This window comes from Littorina saxatilis, linkage group LG5, assembly GCF_037325665.1.
Source record: "Littorina saxatilis isolate snail1 linkage group LG5, US_GU_Lsax_2.0, whole genome shotgun sequence".
NCBI lineage: Eukaryota > Metazoa > Mollusca > Gastropoda > Littorinimorpha > Littorinidae > Littorina > Littorina saxatilis.
The window spans coordinates 11,794,169-11,813,323 of NC_090249.1; the positions used below are offsets into that span (position 1 = coordinate 11,794,169).

At 44.6% G+C, this 19,155-nt stretch overlaps 1 protein-coding gene across 1 annotated transcript; it reads left to right on the forward strand.

Moving 5' to 3' along the window:
- Window positions 1-15,381, forward strand: LOC138966302 (AP-1 complex subunit mu-1). The gene is made up of 11 exons (XM_070338479.1): window positions 1-138; window positions 784-847; window positions 1,372-1,596; window positions 1,970-2,100; window positions 3,133-3,277; window positions 3,844-3,970; window positions 10,988-11,130; window positions 11,550-11,621; window positions 12,164-12,322; window positions 13,301-13,426; window positions 13,713-15,381. Exons 2-11 carry the CDS (start codon window positions 806-808, stop codon window positions 13,809-13,811), a joined length of 1,269 nt encoding a protein of 422 aa, XP_070194580.1. The 5' UTR covers window positions 1-138; window positions 784-805; the 3' UTR covers window positions 13,812-15,381.
- The last annotated feature ends 3,774 nt before the right edge of the window (window positions 15,382-19,155 follow it).

The following is a 19,155-nucleotide window of genomic DNA, read 5'->3' on the forward strand; positions in this document are numbered from 1 at the left end:
AACCGGAAGTTTTGTCTGCTATTATGACTGAACTGCGCATGCGCTGATCTCCCATTGACAACATTTCCGGTTGGGAGAAGACTCCACATCAGCCGGTGATTTTCATCAAAAAAAGACAAGTTTACGCTGTCTTTAAAGGTAAATCGAACGATTTTAGCTCAGATCTGTAGATCATTAGGTATTTGTCTTGGCAATAAGCGAAAGAGTACATTAATTTGGGGTTATTTGTCTTGACAGAAGCACTGACACGAGTTTATTAAGAATAGCAGAACACTCATTTGAGCAGACGTCAATTTTTGTTGCTTGACCAGGGTTCAGATAGAATACTGATACGTTGTGTACATGTACTTTTTTTTCTGGATATTGCACAGTCATACAAATTACTTGGCATTCTAAAAGTATGCGTGTGTGTTGTAGCTGAACAGAGATAAAGAAATAAGTATGTTCAGTTGCAGTGCACGTTTCCTGCTTTGGTCATTCACCTTGGCAAAATAATACTGTACACATGTGATCAGTACAGTGTCACTGTAAGGATCAAGCTACATGGTTCGATGGAATCACCCCATATACAATTGCTAGTCTAGCCATACTCAGCACTACACTGTTATCGTGGTTCCAATGTAAACAATACCTTTACCTGGAAATTAAGGTAGTACACTGTACACCTGCCTCCACGCTCCCCCTCCCCCTCCTCCCCCTCCCCCTTCCTGCCCACTGCTTTGGTGTACTAGCATTGTAAGATTTCTCAGATTTTAACTTTAGTGCTTCATATATTTGTTGCAGGTGCCAGAACACTACCAGCAAGATGTCTGCTTCGGCAGTCTACATTCTAGATGTCAAGGGGAAGGTATGAGTATGACTTATGAGTTTTTATTTTATTTGCACACATATTAATATTATTATGTACATGTGATGAGAGTTAATGGGGAATTGCGTGCCTATCTTAATTGCTGAACACTGAACTGTGAACATTTTTGTCAAGCGTAGAAACTAGAATTTAGAGTCATGTTTAGCTGGCAGTTTAGAACATGAGAATGTAAAATGACCATTATGACAACACTTCTTTTTTTCTTGTTGTTGTTCTTTTTTTCTCCAAAAGGTATGTTTCAAGTCTCTAGTACTTAACTACTTATAGTTGGATCTCACATTCACAATGTCTGTGGTCATAAACAAATTCAACACCAGCAAGAGTGATACACATGCCAGTTTGCACAGTCCTATTTCATTTATATATATATGTCAAAATGCATCTGTCAAATAAGATACCACCTTGTGGGTCTAATGACTTCATTTATTTATTTTCAGACTGTCACTGCCAATATTGACAAGTCCATGTATGTGATAATGAAATCATTGCTTGCCATTCTTCAGGTCTTGATAAGCCGCAACTATCGCGGCGACATCGACATGTCAGTGATTGACAAGTTCATGCCACTGGTGATGGAGAGGGAGGAGGAGAGCATCGTGACCCCCATCATCTCCCACGGCAACAACACCTTTGTCTACATCAAGTACAACAACCTCTACCTGGTCTCCACCACCAAGAAGAATGCCAACGTTGCTCTGGTCTTTTCCTTTCTGCACAAGCTGGTGCAGGTGAGTTTCACAGATTTTCAGTCACGAAAAATCTGAATTCATATTTTCATTCAGATGGTCATAGTGTATGATCTGAGTGCAGACATACTCTGTCTTTTGGGATATTACAGTGGAACCTGTCCAAGATTCTGAGAAAATCAGATCTGAAGAATGAGAGAGTCTTACAAAGAAGGTGAATTTACAGAGGTTATGAACAGAAAATCTGAAAAATCAAGGTTTTAACAGGGGGAAGTTTTAAATTGTATATATATGTATACATTCAAACTTACAAAATATTACCTCTATATTTCCTTTGTACAGTTGTAGGATCATATCTGTGGATACAGTTGAGGGAATTGTTTTAAATTAATTTGTTATTGTTGTATTGCTTCAGATCTTTGTGGAGTATTTCAAGGAGCTGGAGGAGGAGAGTATCCGTGACAACTTTGTCATCGTCTATGAGTTGCTGGACGAGGTAATGGACTTTGGCTACCCACAGACCACCGACAGCAAGATCCTGCAGGAGTGAGTTAAACACCATGTAGCAACTCCATGCCGTTGTATCTCCATTTCCCGTCCCAATTCCTAGATACACTCACACAAGATCGCACATAAAGACAAACACATCCACGCATCCACAGAGCAATAATCACATGCATGCACACAGACACACTTGCAAGCACACACACAATGCAATCGCCTATATAGTCTTGAGTCGAGCGTTTGAAAATGCCTGAACCTGAAGGCGGGTGTCACTTACACCTCTATGTATCAGTCTGCCTTAGAGATTAGGACAACAGATGGCCAGAATAGCGCGCTGCATGTTCCTGCATAACACTGCCGCGACGGTGCCTGAGCTAAACAATGGCGGGCACTGCTCACAGCCCAGCACTGTAAACATTCCCCGTCCCTTCACCTCTCTCGCCACCATCCGCTCTACCCTTGGTCTCATGCCTGTATACGCACCTGAGCATATACACACAAGGACGCACACACACGCACCCACAGAGCAATAATCACACAATGCAATCATCATCGTCATTTTCATACTCATCATCGTAATTATTGTGAAATTTTCAAAAACGACGAATTAAGAATTGATCTGAGAAACATAGGGAAATAAGCTCTCTAAATGCATACGACGTGTGCTGTAAAGTAAGTGAGAGTTATGCGGAACTAATCTACTGGCACCTGAGAGGATAACAAGCATTGAAATGAATAAGCGACTTTCATCCTCACATTTGTTTAGGAATTAAGAAATCATTTTGTGTAGCTTTCCAACACAAGCAGATGGTTCATGGTGCATGATCCTGACTTTCAAATTTTTATTTTGGTCAGTCCCATGGGTGGTCGTTGTAGGCATGTTGACAGTACAGTGTACACGCTTTGGCATTGCTTGGCGTTGTTATCATACCAGGTACATCACCCTTTCCTACACGAGCTGATGGTTCAGGGCGCGTGATCCTGACTTTCTAAGTTCCTTGGGTGGTCGTTGTTGGCATGTTCGACTGTACAGTGAACACACCTTGACATTGCTTGACCTTGTTATCATCCCAGGTACATCACCCAGGAGGGGCAGAAGCTGGAGGTCGCCCCCCGACCCCCCATGGCCGTCACCAACGCTGTGTCGTGGCGCTCTGACGGAATCAAGTACAGGAAGAACGAAGTGTTCCTTGACGTCATCGAATCCGTGAACCTGCTGGTATGAAATCGGTTTTGTTGTTGCAGATGAGTCTGATAAAAAGGTAGTGTGGCCTTATTCAGTAGGGTTGATTAATATGCTCAAATGACAAACAAAACACAAAACATTTCTGAGGTTGATTCAAACCCAAATCACGTCATGGAACGATTTTGGACCAAAATTCTGTGCCACCATTTACCGTAACGCAGCTTTTGCTATAGTGACTTTACTGTTTCTGCCCTAATGAAATTGATTCCTTCAGATAGATTTACGAGTACAGTTTCTGATGTAATGATATTGGTCCTTTTAGTCTGATTGATGATGTAAAATTTTTGCTCCAATGACCTTGATTTTGTTAAGTAAATTCATAAGCCGAGTTTCTGCTCTATTGTTTCAATAGGTTGTTTCATAAGTACTGTTTCTGCTCTAATATTATAACCTCCATTATTTTCTTTGAGCGGACTAAATGAGCCCATACAGTTTCTTTTCTTCTCGATGAGAGACACAACAAGTACTTGGAGAGAACATGTCTATTTTTTAGTGCTTCACATAAGTCCTCTAATCATTGACGTTCCATCTGTGTGCAGGTCAGTGCAAATGGCAACGTACTTCGTAGTGAGATTGTTGGCTCCGTCAAGATGCGTGTCTTTCTGTCTGGCATGCCTGAACTGAGATTAGGGCTCAACGATAAGGTCCTTTTTGAAAGCACAGGTCGTAAGTATGATGTTTTTGTTCCCCCTGATTCAGAGTTATGTTGTTATCATCCATGTGTCGATAGCTGTTTGGGACGGGCGCAGTGTCGTGGTGGTAAGACGTCGGCCTCTTAATCGTGAGTTCGAATCCCGGTCGCTGCCGCCTGGTGGGTTAAGAGTGGAGATTTTTCCGATCTCCCAGGTCAACTTATGTGCAAACCTGCTAGTGACTTAACCCCCTTCGTGTGTACACGCAAGCACAAGACCAAGTGCGCACGGAAAAGATCCTGTAATCCATGTCAGAGTTTGGTGGGTTATAGAAACACGAAAATACCCAGCATGCCTCCCCCAAAATCGGCGTGTGGCTGTCTGAATGGCGGGGTAAAAACGGTCATACACGTAAAAATCCACTCGTGCTAAAAACATGAGTGAACGTGGGAGTCTAAACCCATGAACGAAGAAGAAGAAGAAGATAGCTGTTTAGAAAGGCAGGACTGTGACATAAAGTTAACGATTTGTGGATAAAAATATGGTTGGGTAAAAAAGAGGAGAGATGGTTTTCCTCTTGATGTGATTCAATTCAAGCTGAAGTTTGGGTGTAGAACTAAAACTTGATCAAGATTTATATTACAGATCAAAGATATTTTATTTACAGGTTAAAATTAGTACAGTGGAACCCCTCTTCTAAGACCTCCAAAAATCTGAGAAAATTAAAATGGAGGTAAACAGAGGCTGTAAGTGTAAACAGAACATCTTTAATAGACAATTTAATATCATATTCTTACTCCGAATCACATTAGCATTGAGTCACCTGAGATGCTTATCACTGAAAAACGCTTACCCGGCTAAAGAATTTAAAGGGAACCCCATCACCAAAACGAAAGTGAAAGTAGCTTTGGTAATGGGCCAGTACACCGGGAGTTACCTCCCATACGGGTGTATGCCACGTCACTTCCTCTAGGAACACGTGCCTATTATACGACTTTTTCACCTCGGAGAGGACGGTTCACTTTTTGACGCTCTGTGGCTGACCTTGTGTGTTTGAGTGACACCCGCCGGCCACGTTACCCAGCTTGTGTGCTCGCCTTGCCTACAGTTTGGTGAGCTCGTTCCCGTTTGTTGTTGGTTGTTTGCGCTGTTTCGTTACTGTACGTTGTCCGTTTTTTACGGACTTGTGTGTCAGTGACTTGCGTGTTTCGCCATTTTGTTGTGTGAGTTAGTTAGCTAACTCGTGTGACTTTGCTAGTAGCTCTGCGTGCCCTCTTTCTGTTTGGGCAAGTGTAGCTTTAGTATTTTGTTGACGCGTAAGCGTGTGTGTTTACTGTGTTTTCAGTCGTTTTGACTTACGTTTCAGTAAATCTTTTTACTTTGCCACGTGTTGTTGACGTTTGTGTCAGTGTCTTGCGTGTCGCCATTTTGTTGTGTGAGTTAGTTTTCTAGCTCGTGTGACTTTGTTTGTAGCTCTCCGTGCCTCTGCTTGTGGGGCAAGTTTAGCTATAGTATTTTGTTAACGCATTAGTGCGTGTGTTTACTGAATTTTCCAGTCGTTTAGACTTATGTTTCAGTAAATTTTTTCGCGTTGCCACGTGTTGTTGTCAACATGTCTGATTCAGACAAGCGCCGTGGCAAGTCGGACCCCAAGGGGAAAATTAAGGCTAAGTCTTCCTCTTCCAAAGCAACGTTACTTGTTACAGACCAAGAGCGTAACACTTTGTTGGCTGTACCAATTTCGGCGCCTAGCGCTGTTACTACTTCTGCTTCTTTTGCGGCGCCTAGCGCTACTGTTACTTCTGCACCTGTCTCTACATCGGAGACTTCGTCTTCTTTGTTAGCACCTGGACAAGGTGCGTTGGTTTCCTCTCTGTTAAAGTCACTGGTTCCAGAAATCCGCAGCTTGGTGCAGGCAGAATTTCAGCGTTCCGTCGCCAGCAGTTCGGCGTTTCCGGCATCTGGCAGTGACGTCCGGGCATTGGCTTCCGTGTCTTTGTCCTCCACTTCCGGCTTGGAGCAGCGTCCTCCCTCTTCAGCGTCGGTTGGTAAGCAGAGCTGGTCCGATAGCCCTCGTGAGGCGCCTGGACGTTCTCCTTCGGGGGACAGCTCTTTCGCATCGGGTCACGACCGATACCTTGCTGATCTTTCATTTCCGGCGATAACCTACGAGGCCCCGGACTTGTTCGAACAGCGGCGGCAGTCGGTTTCGACTGCCGCATTTCCGGCACTTGCCGGAAGTGATGATCCGTCCGCTCCGGCACGCTACGGCGGTCGCGGCAGGATGGAGTATTCACTGACTTCCGGTCCTTCCGGATCGCGAAGTCAACCAGTGCAGTCTTCACTTCCGCATTTTGCGGTTCCGTTGACTACACTTCCGGTTTCGGCCGGAAACGCTTCTTCCTCTTCTGGTGGTTCCTTCCGGATACCAGATAGTGGATTACAGCGTGCGCCTTCCGGCTTTCAAGCGCCTAGGCTTGAGCAGGCATCACTCCACTCAGTCGGGGGAGTGACGTCAGCTCATCCAGCTCCGGTTTTTGCGGATGGTCGTCCTGCTTACCCTTTACCTTCACAGGGTTTTGGGCGGCAGGATGACGTTAGTGCTCAGGCTTTTCCGGTTTCCAGTTTGCCAGGGCATGCTTCTGCTTCCGGAACTGGTGACTTCGGTCATGGTTCCACGTGTGACTATTCTGATGCTCCATCAGTGGTCAGCGAGGAGTCGCGGGGCGTGTTTCCGTCGAAGCTCAAGTCTGTTCTTGACGTCGCGGCGGAAGTAACGTCTCGTTATTTTCCTGAAGGGGTGGTGGCTGCGGACTCTTCCGCATCATTCGTTCCTTCTGCCATGGCGGACTTCCGGCCGGCACAGGAGGATGTTTCTTCCTTCCGGTTCGCCGAGTCTCCGTCAGTGGCTTACCAACTTTCGCATTCACTGGTTCGTCCAGCACATGCGGGGAGTGGTATTCGGCCAGTGCCTGTTCCGTTACTGCTTCCTTTTGGTCCAGTTCCGGAATCAGCTCAGCAGTGGGTGGCTTCAGCTGCCCAAGCCTCTTCCTTCGTGCCTACGGCCAATAGGAAGCTTGGCATGCCCAATCAGAGCCAGAATTGGCTGGCGTCTTTTGCACTCCCTAGGGCTACCCTTCCGGTTTCCCGGGAATTGCTGCCTCTTCTGACTAAACCGATCAAGCGTGATTCGGTTTTGCCGGTTTCCGAGGCTTCCCTCCTCTCTGCTGAGGAGGTTGGACGTCGGCAGATCGAACTGTCCTCCATTGCGGAGACTCTCGTTCGGGCTCTGTCTCGGGCATTGACCGATTCGCTAGTTCCTTTCACTCTCAGTGAAGAACAGAATGCGGACGATGTCTCTGCGCTTTTGACCGCATTGGCCAAGGTCAATGAGGAACAATTGCGTCTTTCCTCCCTGCAGTACACCCAAGCGGTACTCTGCAGGAGGGATCTCTTCCTCTCGCAGTCCCAATTCACGGAGCTGGCTACTAGGGAGACCTTGAGAGTCTCCCCGGTCTCAGAGGAGTCTCTCTTCTGTCCGCTGGCACTGGATGCCAGACAGAAGGAGATTCAGTCAAACAAGGACAGTCAGTTCCTTGACTACACTCTGAAGGGGGTGAAACAGTCTCAGCCTTCTAAACAGAAGCAGGCTCAGACATCGTCTAAACCCAAGCCAGCTCAGAAGCGGCAGGCTTCGCCGGCCGCTCGTGGTGGGAAGAAGAGGACGGCATCGGGGAGGGGGCGTGGCGGCTCTGGAAGTAAGCCACACCCCCAATGAAGCGCTCCCGATCTCACCTCCCTCCCGCCCTCCACCTTGGTGATGGCGGGAGGCCCCTCCCGGGCACTTTCTCGTTGGATGTCGGTAGTAGACAGCCAATGGATTGTGGGAGTGGTGAGATCGGGCTTCCGTCTACTCTGGCGGGAGGAAAAGGCGCCTCTTACCCGAGTGCCTCCGCGGTTCAAGCCCCCCTTCTCGCAGGAAGCACGTTCCGTCTTGCAGTCGGAAATTGCCTCCCTGGAGCAGAAGGGCGCGGTGGAGAGAGTTCGGGTCCACAGCTCCCCGGGATTTTACTGGCGTCTGTTCGCTGTTCCCAAAGCATCAGGAGGATGGCGTCCCGTGTTGGATTTATCTCTCCTCAATACTTTCTTGAGGGAGATAAAATTCAAGATGGAGACGCCAGCCTCTGTCCGAGACTCTCTCCGCCCAGGAGACTGGGTGACCTCGATCGATCTCACGGACGCATACTTTCACATTCTTATGCATCCGACCGACCGGAAATGGCTTCGTTTCCGGTGGGGAGATCAGATCTACCAGTTTCGCGCACTCCCTTTCGGGCTGTCTCTCGCACCGTGGATTTTCACCATGGTGGTGAGACAGGTCTGTGCACTGGTGAGGTCCCAGGGTATCCGTCTGCGGGCTTATCTGGACGACTGGCTCATCATGAACCAGTCCCAGAGCGGCTGTTCGCAGGATACCCTGACGGTTCTTCGAGAATCCAACTGGTTGGGGTTCTCGATCAACCGGGTAAAGTCGGAGCTGACCCCGTCACAGACATTCACTTATCTGGGGATGTCTTTCGACACGGTCGCTTGGACTGTCCAGCCTTCTCAGAGAAGGGTGGACAAGCTCCAAGCTCAGATTCGCTCCACTTTACCTCTCCTGATGGCTTCCATCCGCTCGCTCGCCTCCATCTTGGGGCAGATGGAGTCTATGGCTCTTCTGCTTTCACTGGGCCGGGTCCACAAATGTCCGCTTCAGTTCGCGCTGAAGCCGTTTGTGGACTCTCCTCTGGTGGACTGGGACGCCCTCATCCCTTTGCAGGGATGGTTCCAGTCTGCGACCCTTCCGTGGTTGCACACGGAGTGGGTCTGCAGAGGTGTTCCGATCGTCGTGCCCCTCCCCGACCTGGACCTCTTTACAGATGCGTCCAGGGAGGGTTGGGGGGCACATACAGATCTTCAGACTCCTCCCTTTCCGTTACTCAGCCGAGTAATCCGGAAAGCGGAGATGGAGGAGCCGGCCCTTCTTCTTCTGGTCGCTCCTCTGTGGCCGTCGCAGGTCTGGTTTCCAGATCTTCTTCGGCTTGCCCAAGGGCCCCCCATTCCTCTCGCACTCGTGCGAGGGGAACTAGTGCAGCCCCGAACAGGCATTCCACACGAGGAGCCCAGTCTTCTGAAGCTTCACGTGTGGAAGTTGTTCGGGACTCGCTGAAGCGCTCTGGGGCGTCGTCTTTGACTCTGGACTTGGTGGCTCGCTCGCATAGAGCGTCCACCTCTTCAGTTTATGCTTCCCACTGGAAGGCATGGACTGCCTGGTGTTCAGCTAGAGGGGTGAGTTCGGTGGCTCCGCGCTCTATTCAGGTCGCTAACCACCTCTCTTTCATGTCTTCACAGGGCGCCTCAGTCTCCTCGTTGAGGGTCCGGCGCTCCGCTATCTCGGCGACTCTTCAGCAGATTGGTCGTTCTGTTCGAGTCGGGGGCGTTATAGCTGCAGTCATTAAAGGGGCTGCTCTTAAGGAAGCTAAAGCTCGTTTGCCCGCTCCCAAGTGGGACTTGTTTTTAATCCTGGAATTCCTTCGTTCTGCGGATTTTGAGCCTTTAAGCGAGGCCAGTCTGTTCAATGTCACTCGCAAAGCGCTGTTTCTCCTTTTGTTGGCTACGGCCCGACGGGGTAGCGAGGTCCACGCCCTGTCGGGTCAGCCTGGAGATATCTCCTTTGAGCCAGACGGTTCCGCATCTTTGCGTTTCCGGCCTGATTTCCTGGCCAAGAATCAGTCTCCGGGGCAGGCCTCTCCGCTGGTTAGAGTTAAGGCTCTGACCAGCGCGTTGGCCCCGGGTGACCCCGATTCGGTCAATTGCCCTGTGAGGGCACTTCGTCTGTACTTAGCCCGGACTCAGCCGATTCGGTCTAGTTCTCAGAAGTTGTTGTTTATCTCTCTCCTTACTAGGCGCGAGAAAGATTTGTCGAAGGTAACGTTGGCCCGGTGGGTGTCCTCGCTCATCAAGCAGGCTTATGAGTGGAGGCGCACAAAGGGGGGGGGGGGGGTTATGCCCTCCTTGCCACTTGACTCGGCCCGAGCCCATGAGACGAGGGCGTGGGCATCCTCTCTGGCAGTTCTGCGCTCCAGACGTCTAGAGGAGGTGCTGACAACTGCGTATTGGCGTTCCGAAGATGTTTTCATAAACTTTTATCTTCGGGACGTCACAGCTCTTCGACAGGATGGCTCCAGAGGCCTTCCAGCGCTCATAGCAGCAGGCCAGTTCCTGTCCAGAACTTGATGGTGAGTTTTGATTCATTTCTAGCCCACCGCCTTGTTGATGTTATCTGCTAATGTGATTCGGAGTAAGAATATGATATTAAATGGAAAATTTCCTAAATAAATTATCATTTAATTAATATACTTACCCGAATCACATACTGTATTCCCTCCCACCTGCCCCGCTTATGGTTTTAAGATTTTTAAAGCCGTATGATAATAGGCACGTGTTCCTAGAGGAAGTGACGTGGCATACACCCGTATGGGAGGTAACTCCCGGTGTACTGGCCCATTACCAAAGCTACTTTCACTTTCGTTTTGGTGATGGGGTTGCTTCCCTTTAAATTCTTTAGCCGGGTAAGCGTTTTTCAGTGATAAGCATCTCAGGTGACTCAATGCTAATGTGATTCGGGTAAGTATATTAATTAAATGATAATTTATTTAGGAAATTTTCCATTTCAGAAATAACTTCATCGGGTTTGTATGGGTTGTGAAAGAGTGACCCTTGCTTTTTCTCTGACAAATAACTTCACATGTGCTCCTGTGCACGTGTTTCCGAACACACTCCTCGTTAGTGATTGGCCCCTCCAATGTTTCTCAGAGTAAAAAGCAAGGGCATTCACTCTTTCACAAACCAGACAGTTATTTTTAGAATTCATCAATGTGGGGGTCTTAAAAAGGGAATTCCACTGTAATTGTGCATGACTTATTTCTTTCAGATTTCACTGCTTTTGGATCTATAGTTTTCTCTTTCGTGGGTAGAAGCTTTCATTGGCACTGGTGTCATTTTGCAGGTGGCAAGAGCAAGTCTGTGGAGCTCGAGGATGTCAAGTTTCACCAGTGCGTGCGTCTGTCTCGCTTTGAGAACGACCGCACCATATCCTTCATCCCACCTGACGGAGAGTTTGAACTCATGTCTTACCGCCTTAACACACACGTAAGTTTATGTTGTTGATTTTTTTGTTGCTGTGTGGAAGAGGTTTAGAATGGCTGAATGCTTATGTTTTTATTTTTAATTTTTATGTATTTGTTTTTACCTTATTGAAGCTACTATATTGTTAAAAAAACCCAAAGAATTCTGCACTCACCAATACATGGACAGCACATACATTACTAAATCAATTGTTCAGTTATGGAAGCTTCCTCAGGACAAACAAACACACAAAGGGAAACAAGCAGCATGGAATGAAAAAGGTATGAAAAGAAGATGGAGGGGAAACATAAATTGTTTTATATCTCTGTATTTTACTGGTGAGCTGAGCTTGTAGGATATGTTGTCTTCTTATTAGATTTGAAACTTTCACAGAGTGATATTGTGTGTGTCTGATTTCAACAGTACATATGATTTGTCCTCAGGTCAAGCCCCTGATCTGGGTGGAGTCAGTCATAGAAAGACATGTTCACAGCCGGGTAGAATACATGATCAAGGTAAGCCAGACTTCTCTCTCTTTCTCTCTCTCTCTCTCTCTCTCTCTGAATTTCAAAAACATTTAATTTTCAGCAATATTTTCTCTCGTGGTCCCAATGATGTGTGTGGTTGTATATGCCGTTGTATGTGTGTGTGTGTGTGTGGATGCTTTGTCAAACTTAGATGCTTGCATTGATGCATGCTCTAGGATGACACAAAGTGATTCACTGAAGATGTGTTGTTCTCAGGTTTTCGTTCTTCCGTCATTGACCCAATGCATTGATACGATTCCTGATGGTACGATAGTTTTAACATGTTTGAGGCCTGACAGAAAAATCTTGTTGGTAGGGTAGCCAAGAAATTTGGACCTATACAAATTTTCAATCCAGGTCTTTCTGGCCTATTGTCCTATGAGCCAGGGAACACCACTGCAGAAGTAGTATGTGGTGGAGTGGATGATGTAATTTGTTAGCTCCTGGCTCAAACCAAAGGAGAAATAAGTTCATTGATGTATCTACACCTCGATAAAGCAATTGCCTCAAGAGATTTCTGTGTTGTCCAGGCAAAGAGCCAGTTCAAGCGAAGGTCAACAGCAAACAACGTTGAAATCATCATCCCTGTTCCCATGGACGCTGACTCTCCCAAGTTCAAGACCACTGTGGGAAGCTGCAAGTACGTGCCAGAGCTCAACAGTGTCGTCTGGAGCATCAAGTCTTTCCCCGTAAGTTATCTGCATACACTGGATTTGGGGATTTGAGAGGGTTCAGGGGAGAATGGAGATGGGGGAAGGGGTTGAAGCGTGATCGTTTTTATTCTGGAGTCAGCCAGTTAGAAACTTATGCTGTACTTTTTCTTTTTATGTATGAACCTTTTCATGAATAAACACAGAAATCTATTTGCTTAAATAAACTTTGATGCAGTGTGGTTGGCTTTTTAATTTTTTGTGTGTTTTGGGCTTTTGTTTCACTTATGCTGTAGAGACGTGGATGTAGATGGAGTGTATGACTTGAAGGGGATGAAGGGTTTCTTTGATCAGTTGTTCTTTTGTTTATTTTCTTCTGCATTGATGGGATGAGACTCGATCCCACGTACATTGTTTTTTGCTAGAGTGGATTTTTGTGTGTAAAATTGTTTTTATCCTGCCATTTAGGCAGACACACGCTTGATTTCGGAGGATGCATGCTTGGTATTTTTATGTTTCTATAACCCACCGAACCCTGACATGGAACCGGCATGGTTGGCCTAGTGGTGAGGCGTCCGCCCCGTGATCGGGAGGTCGTGGGTTCGAACCCCGGCCGGGTCATACCTAAGACTTTAAAATTGGCAATCTAGTGGCTGCTCCGCCTGGCGTCTGGCATTATGGGGTTAGTGCTAGAACTGGTTGGTCCGGTGTCAGAATAATGTGACTGGGTGAGACATGAAGCCTGTGCTGCGACTTCTGTCTTGTGTGTGGCGCACGTTATATGTCAAAGCAGCACCGCCCTGATATGGCCCTTCGTGGTCGGCTGGGCGTTAAGCAAACAAACAAACAAACAAACAAACCCTGACATGGGTAACAGGATCGTTTTCGTGTGTACATTGTCTTGTGCTTGCGTGTACACATGAAGGGGGATAAGGCTCTAGCAGGTCTGTTGTTTATGATTCAAACACACTTTGTTCCTGGTATAACGTAACAGTATCATGACTGGTGGTGTTTCAGGGAGGCAAGGAGTACCTGATGCGAGCTCACTTCGGTCTGCCCAGCGTGGAGAATGAAGATGCAGAGGGGAGACCACCCATCAGCATCAAATTTGAGATTCCTTACTTCACGGTGTCTGGCATTCAGGTCAGCTTCATTTTATGCTTTTCTTTGCCATATGCTAGTAAAGTTGATTAGGTGGATGAATTTATTTTGAAAGAAGTTGGTCAAATTCCAAACGAGTGAGGATGGGGAGCATACAGTTTACAGAGAAGTGGCACAAAATGTCGTTCCAGCAGGATCGAATTTGTTTCAAAATACACGTCTTGGTGTGTTTGTTTTGCCAGGTGCGCTACCTGAAGATCATAGAAAAGAGAGGATTGTTTTGTTTTGTTGTTTCAAAATGCACGTCTTGGTGTGTTTGTTTTGACAGGTGCGCTACCTGAAGATCATAGAAAAGAGCGGATACCAGGCCCTGCCCTGGGTGCGCTATATCACACAGAACGGAGACTACCAGCTGAGGACCAACTGAACTGCGGCAATGTCGCTCTGATGTACAATATTTATTGCACACACCTCTGTATATTTTGCATTGCTGTTTGTGCCACGGGCCTGAAGAGGGCATTGTAACACTGGCAGAACTTTATTTGGGCTGATGTATCAAATTTGTCAGTGTTAGTATATGGGGAAAAGATGAGGCAAAATAATTTCTCTCTTGCTGAATGGATGCTTCTGTAACTTAAATCAATGGCAGTATTTTGGGCTTAATTTGGGAAGAAACTATCATTTATGTGCACATGTTCATTTCATAGGGTACTCAAAATTCAACCTTTTCATCATACAACACACCATTCAGCAAGTGTATTACTGTTTCAAGTGAATGCTTTAGTCTGTCTCTGTGAAGTGTGTAGGTACTGGAGTTAAGAAGTGTGTAGGTACTTGAGTTACACCAGCTATACTACAAAGCTTTCACAATCACCTGAAATGTATATTTGTAGACTTATTTATCTGGACATATTCTTTGCACCAGTCATAGTCTTCTTGGAGGGTTTGCTGGAATGTTGGCTTCAAGAATGAACGATGAACATGAATACCTCCGAATACAGCTCGCAGATTTCACCTTATTACCTTATTTTGAGTTCGTTGTGAATAAGAATGCTGTCAGGAACTTGATATTTCTAATAGTGTATGTTTTCAAGATTTTGATGTATTCACAAAGATTTAATTTTTTTATTTTATTTTATGAAAATCATTCCTTACCTCTGACATTACATGTATCACCAATTTTGGTTGCAACTGCCATCTGTGAAATGTATTGGTACTATAAGTTGTATTACTAGGAGTATTGGGTGTACTTGTAATAGGTAACCATAACTGTTATTACGCTGTGCATGCCTTTGAAAGATGAAATGACTTAGTTGCGGGAATTCTGGGCATGAGGACCTTGTCATTGTGATATAGACTCTACTAGTATAATCATGTTAAAGAAACGGTGCAATTATGTTGGCATACATATATAGTTTTATGTTTGATTCCTTTTGTGTTAATGCCTCAGTAAAGCACATAATTATACTGTTCATTGTAATAATTTGTATATCATTATCACTATCGTCATAACTGTTAGCTGTAAAAGATCAGCCTGGCTCATGATGGGGTAAGAGAATTACAAGGGAGAGCTTTGTTGTCAGCTTTGAAAATTGTTCTCGGAACTTATTGTGAAATAAACAGAAGAAATCTTAAAGCACTCGCTTGTTTTGACATTATTCTGGAAGAAATCATTCAACACGAAGAAAAATTCCTTGCGATCTTGTTTTTTTAATAAATTAATGAAAGGCAAGACATTACAATGGTAGCCTGGCATGTAAATGTACAAGTATACTGTATGTGAATGCTGCGCTTCCTTGTAAAATTCACTGATCAGTCATATTGGGCTTCATTTCATTCACAATGTCCAATCTAATGAGTGTAGTTAATGCTTTACTTTACCATTTCAAATTCTGTAGTTTATTCTTCGTGTGAGGGAAATTGATGTATTCTTCTTTCTTTACTGCTTGTTTTTAACATTCCTGAGATTAAAAACAAGGAGATTCCATTGAACAAAATCGTGTTCTGGTTTTCTATTTTAACTCCCTTGTGCTTTACATGTATTTATATAAGCTGTCAATTATTTCTTAGTCTTGTAGGTGATCTATATCTGGGAAATGCAGTACATTCTTCAAATATTGAATTGTTGTTGACCTGACGTTATGACATAGACATCTTGCAACAAAGGAGGCCATGAATTTGTTATCTGGTTTGCGTGCGATCATAACAATCCCTTCGCAGAAACTGCTATTCACTGAATTGTTTTGATAAAGATGGTTCATGTATTTGGAAGTGCAGAACTAAATTTAGGGCACATACAAATGATACACAACACACACAAAGAGTTCAAAAGATGGTTGACTTGAACTTGCAAAAGTTAAAATGGTGGTTGTCTGTGTTATACAATGCGGACATACAGCATATTTTTGCAAGTAATAACACACAACAAATGATTTCATAATAATTTATTTTGAATCACGGACCAAGGTGGTCCAGATCTGTTTCATAGAAATGGTTGGCATCTGTGCGATCTCTGATGATGCATAAACCTATACAGTGTTTAATCTATCTGTGGGCTACTTTCATTCTGTTTATACACTTGAGACCTACGATAGAAGGCCTGTACAACAGACGATCAGGTAAAAATAACACAGGAAAACAGGTGTATTGTGAGCAGTAATTCACAATACATCAGCATAAAACAATGACTCAAAAAACAAATGACGATACAAAAATATTCCACTTTATGACAGCAATTGCTCTCCCATGTGAAAAGATACCCGGACATCCAACAAATGATAAAGAACAAAAATACACATACATGCATGTTTACTGAGAAGAAAAAAACCAACGATATGAATACAAATTACAATGGATTGGCATCAGCACAGAAACTGATTCAATTTGTGCTGTTTGTTCCACAATTGTGTTTGCCTACACACCATTTGGTGAATACTTGCCACAGATGCCCCTGAATATATGTACAACATTAACAATCAACATTCTGCAGTTTTGTACTGGTTTGATTTTCCTTAACGTAAAATGGAAACAATTGCTTTCTTTATTTACAAAATGCATAGTGGTTGAAAATGATGCAAAAAATAAACATGGAAGAAGTGAACAGCAATTGCTTTCTGAAAACCAGGTTTCAAAGAAAAATACAGTTCAAGCACTCTGTATTTCACAACTTTCAAACACCCATATCGACATCCATCAGAAACTTCACAGCCAATATTTACAATTTACAGCTTAGGTTTCCTTGACAAGAAATTAAGCATGTGTCTCCCGACCGGTTCATTCACCATGGTAAACTTTAGCAAAGCCTCCTGATTTACTCTATTATCCCAGTGGAAAGCTAGCAGCAACAAAAGTCGCGCTACCAAAGTGTGCGTGTATAGGTGTAATCGGTCACCTGCAATAATGGCAGTATGACCCAGATCTTTAATGTGCCACGGGGGTGGGACATGGATACTGTCTCTAAGTCTGCACATACAGTTGACCTGTGCCCGTCCCTACCGGGATTCAAACCTTTGACCCTAAGATCACAAGTCCAGTGCTCTACAAACTGGGCTACCCGGCCCCTAAACAATTATTCTATTACATTTGCAACTAGGTCCTCGTGTACTTGTAGGCTCATACACAGACACATCTTACACGTTATTTGATCCTAGTTCCTTCTCACTGACAGCGGAACTCTTCTGAACAGAATGCCTGAAAACTGGGCAAAAATTCTTCAATCACACTAGATCAATCCGTGATTGATGCTGAGATATATTCAAAACACTGCTACAAAAATGGCATAATGAAAAGCTGTTTTCAGGCATGAGATAATGAAATTGTACAAAAAATGAGAAACAAATTCCTAAAATCATGATCACTCCCCCCCCCCCCTCCCCCCAAAAAAAAAATGATGCAAAATTGTGCAACCTGGGACTGGGGATCTCTGGAGCATTCTTTTTCTTCAGCATTTATGGGCTGAAACTCCCATGTACATGCGTGCTTTTGCACGAGTGGATTTTTACGTGTATGACCGTTTTTACACCGCCATTTAGGCAGCTGCTTTCGGAGGAAGCATGCTTGGTATTTTTGTGTTTCTATAACCCACCAAACTCTGACATGGATTACAGGATCTTTTCCGTGCCCACTTGGTCTTGTGCTTGCGTGTACACACAAAGGGAGGTAAGGTACTAGCAGGTCTGCACATGGAATAATTGGAATAATAGGCCGTGAAAGGTAAATATGCGCCGAAATGGCTGCAATCTACTGGCCGTATAAAATTTCATCTCACACGGCATCACTGCAGAGCGCCTAGAACTGTACCCACGGAATATGCGCGATATAAAGACTCATTGATTGATTGATTGCACATAAATTGACCTGAGAGATCGGAAAAATCTCCACCCTTAACCCATCAGGCGCGGCCTGGATTCGAACCCACAACCTTACCATTACGACAGTCTCCTGGAGCATTCAAAATCCACTAATAACATCAAGTTCTCAGTTCATCAGGCATGCCTACAAACCTTCTAAGGATATCCAAAAACAGATAGACAGCCAACGTTCCAAAATTCAGAATAATAAAAAACAAATATGGTATGTTATTGGAGCGTTTCTTTCTTTCTTTATTTGGTGTTTAACGTCGTTTTCAACCATTCAAGGTTATATCGCGACGGGGAAAGGGGGGAGATGGGATAGAGCCACTTGTTAATTGTTTCTTGTTCACAAAAGCACTAATCAAAAAATTGCTCCAGGGGCTTGCAACGTAGTACAATATATGACCTTACTGGGAGAATGCAAGTTTCCAGTACAAAGGACTTAACATTTCTTATTCCCCCCTCTGCTTCTTTACCTCTGTAAACTTGTAGGGGTAGTTATTTTTCGATAATGACCCAGCAACCAAACAAATAACGACCCAGCAACAGCCTGAATCCTCGATAGTGCAATGGGTTGAGAAGCTGTTCTGTTTCGGTACTACTTTTTGCGACTGAAAAGTTCCGAACGCTCTAATGTACGAAGTATACATCTCTGGAGCAAACAATACAAACATACCGCATTTAAATTAACAACTACAGGCCTGAACACATGAATCTCCATATAAAATCCATGAGTTCGGTTGTTTTCTGAATCTAGATCAGACGTTCATCACAAGCAATTTCCCAAGGCAAGTAACTCATACTTTGTCTAGCGACAAGAGTAGTTCCCCTTCTTTTCACTCAGTTTCTTCGACAACAGACTGCAATCCGACGGTCAGTTTTCAACAATATTTCATTTAATAAACAGATCACACGCAACCAAATGCACACATCTCATCAATTTAAACAACATAAAGCGGTTTCATACACTATTTTCCCCAGAAAACTTAACTTCATACAGTTTTTAACGTTGGAACACGGGTGCAAAAGTTCGTCTGCTAGTCCCATTTGACGAAAGAACATTATCCTAACCGATACCAAAACATATACAGAACACACAATATCTGCCTTTGCCGCCACAGCAGAATAACAGCATATCTGTGTACTTGATTTTAGTCCAAAATAGGAAAACTGACAAGAAGTGTTAACAGAATGGAATGATTTGCACGGAACTATACAACCGCGCATTAATCGATCTGCGGAGCAGGTTGACTGGTTGAGTGAATAGGATTCGATCAAACTTTCGCAAAAAAACTCCTCTTTTCTTTGAATAACTGAAGAAAGGAGGAATAAAGAGGTTACACACCTCGTCTCAGTGATTATAAAAAATAATGGTCTCAGTTCGCGGTCATGAAAAAGCTCGCTAAAGCTCGCATTTTT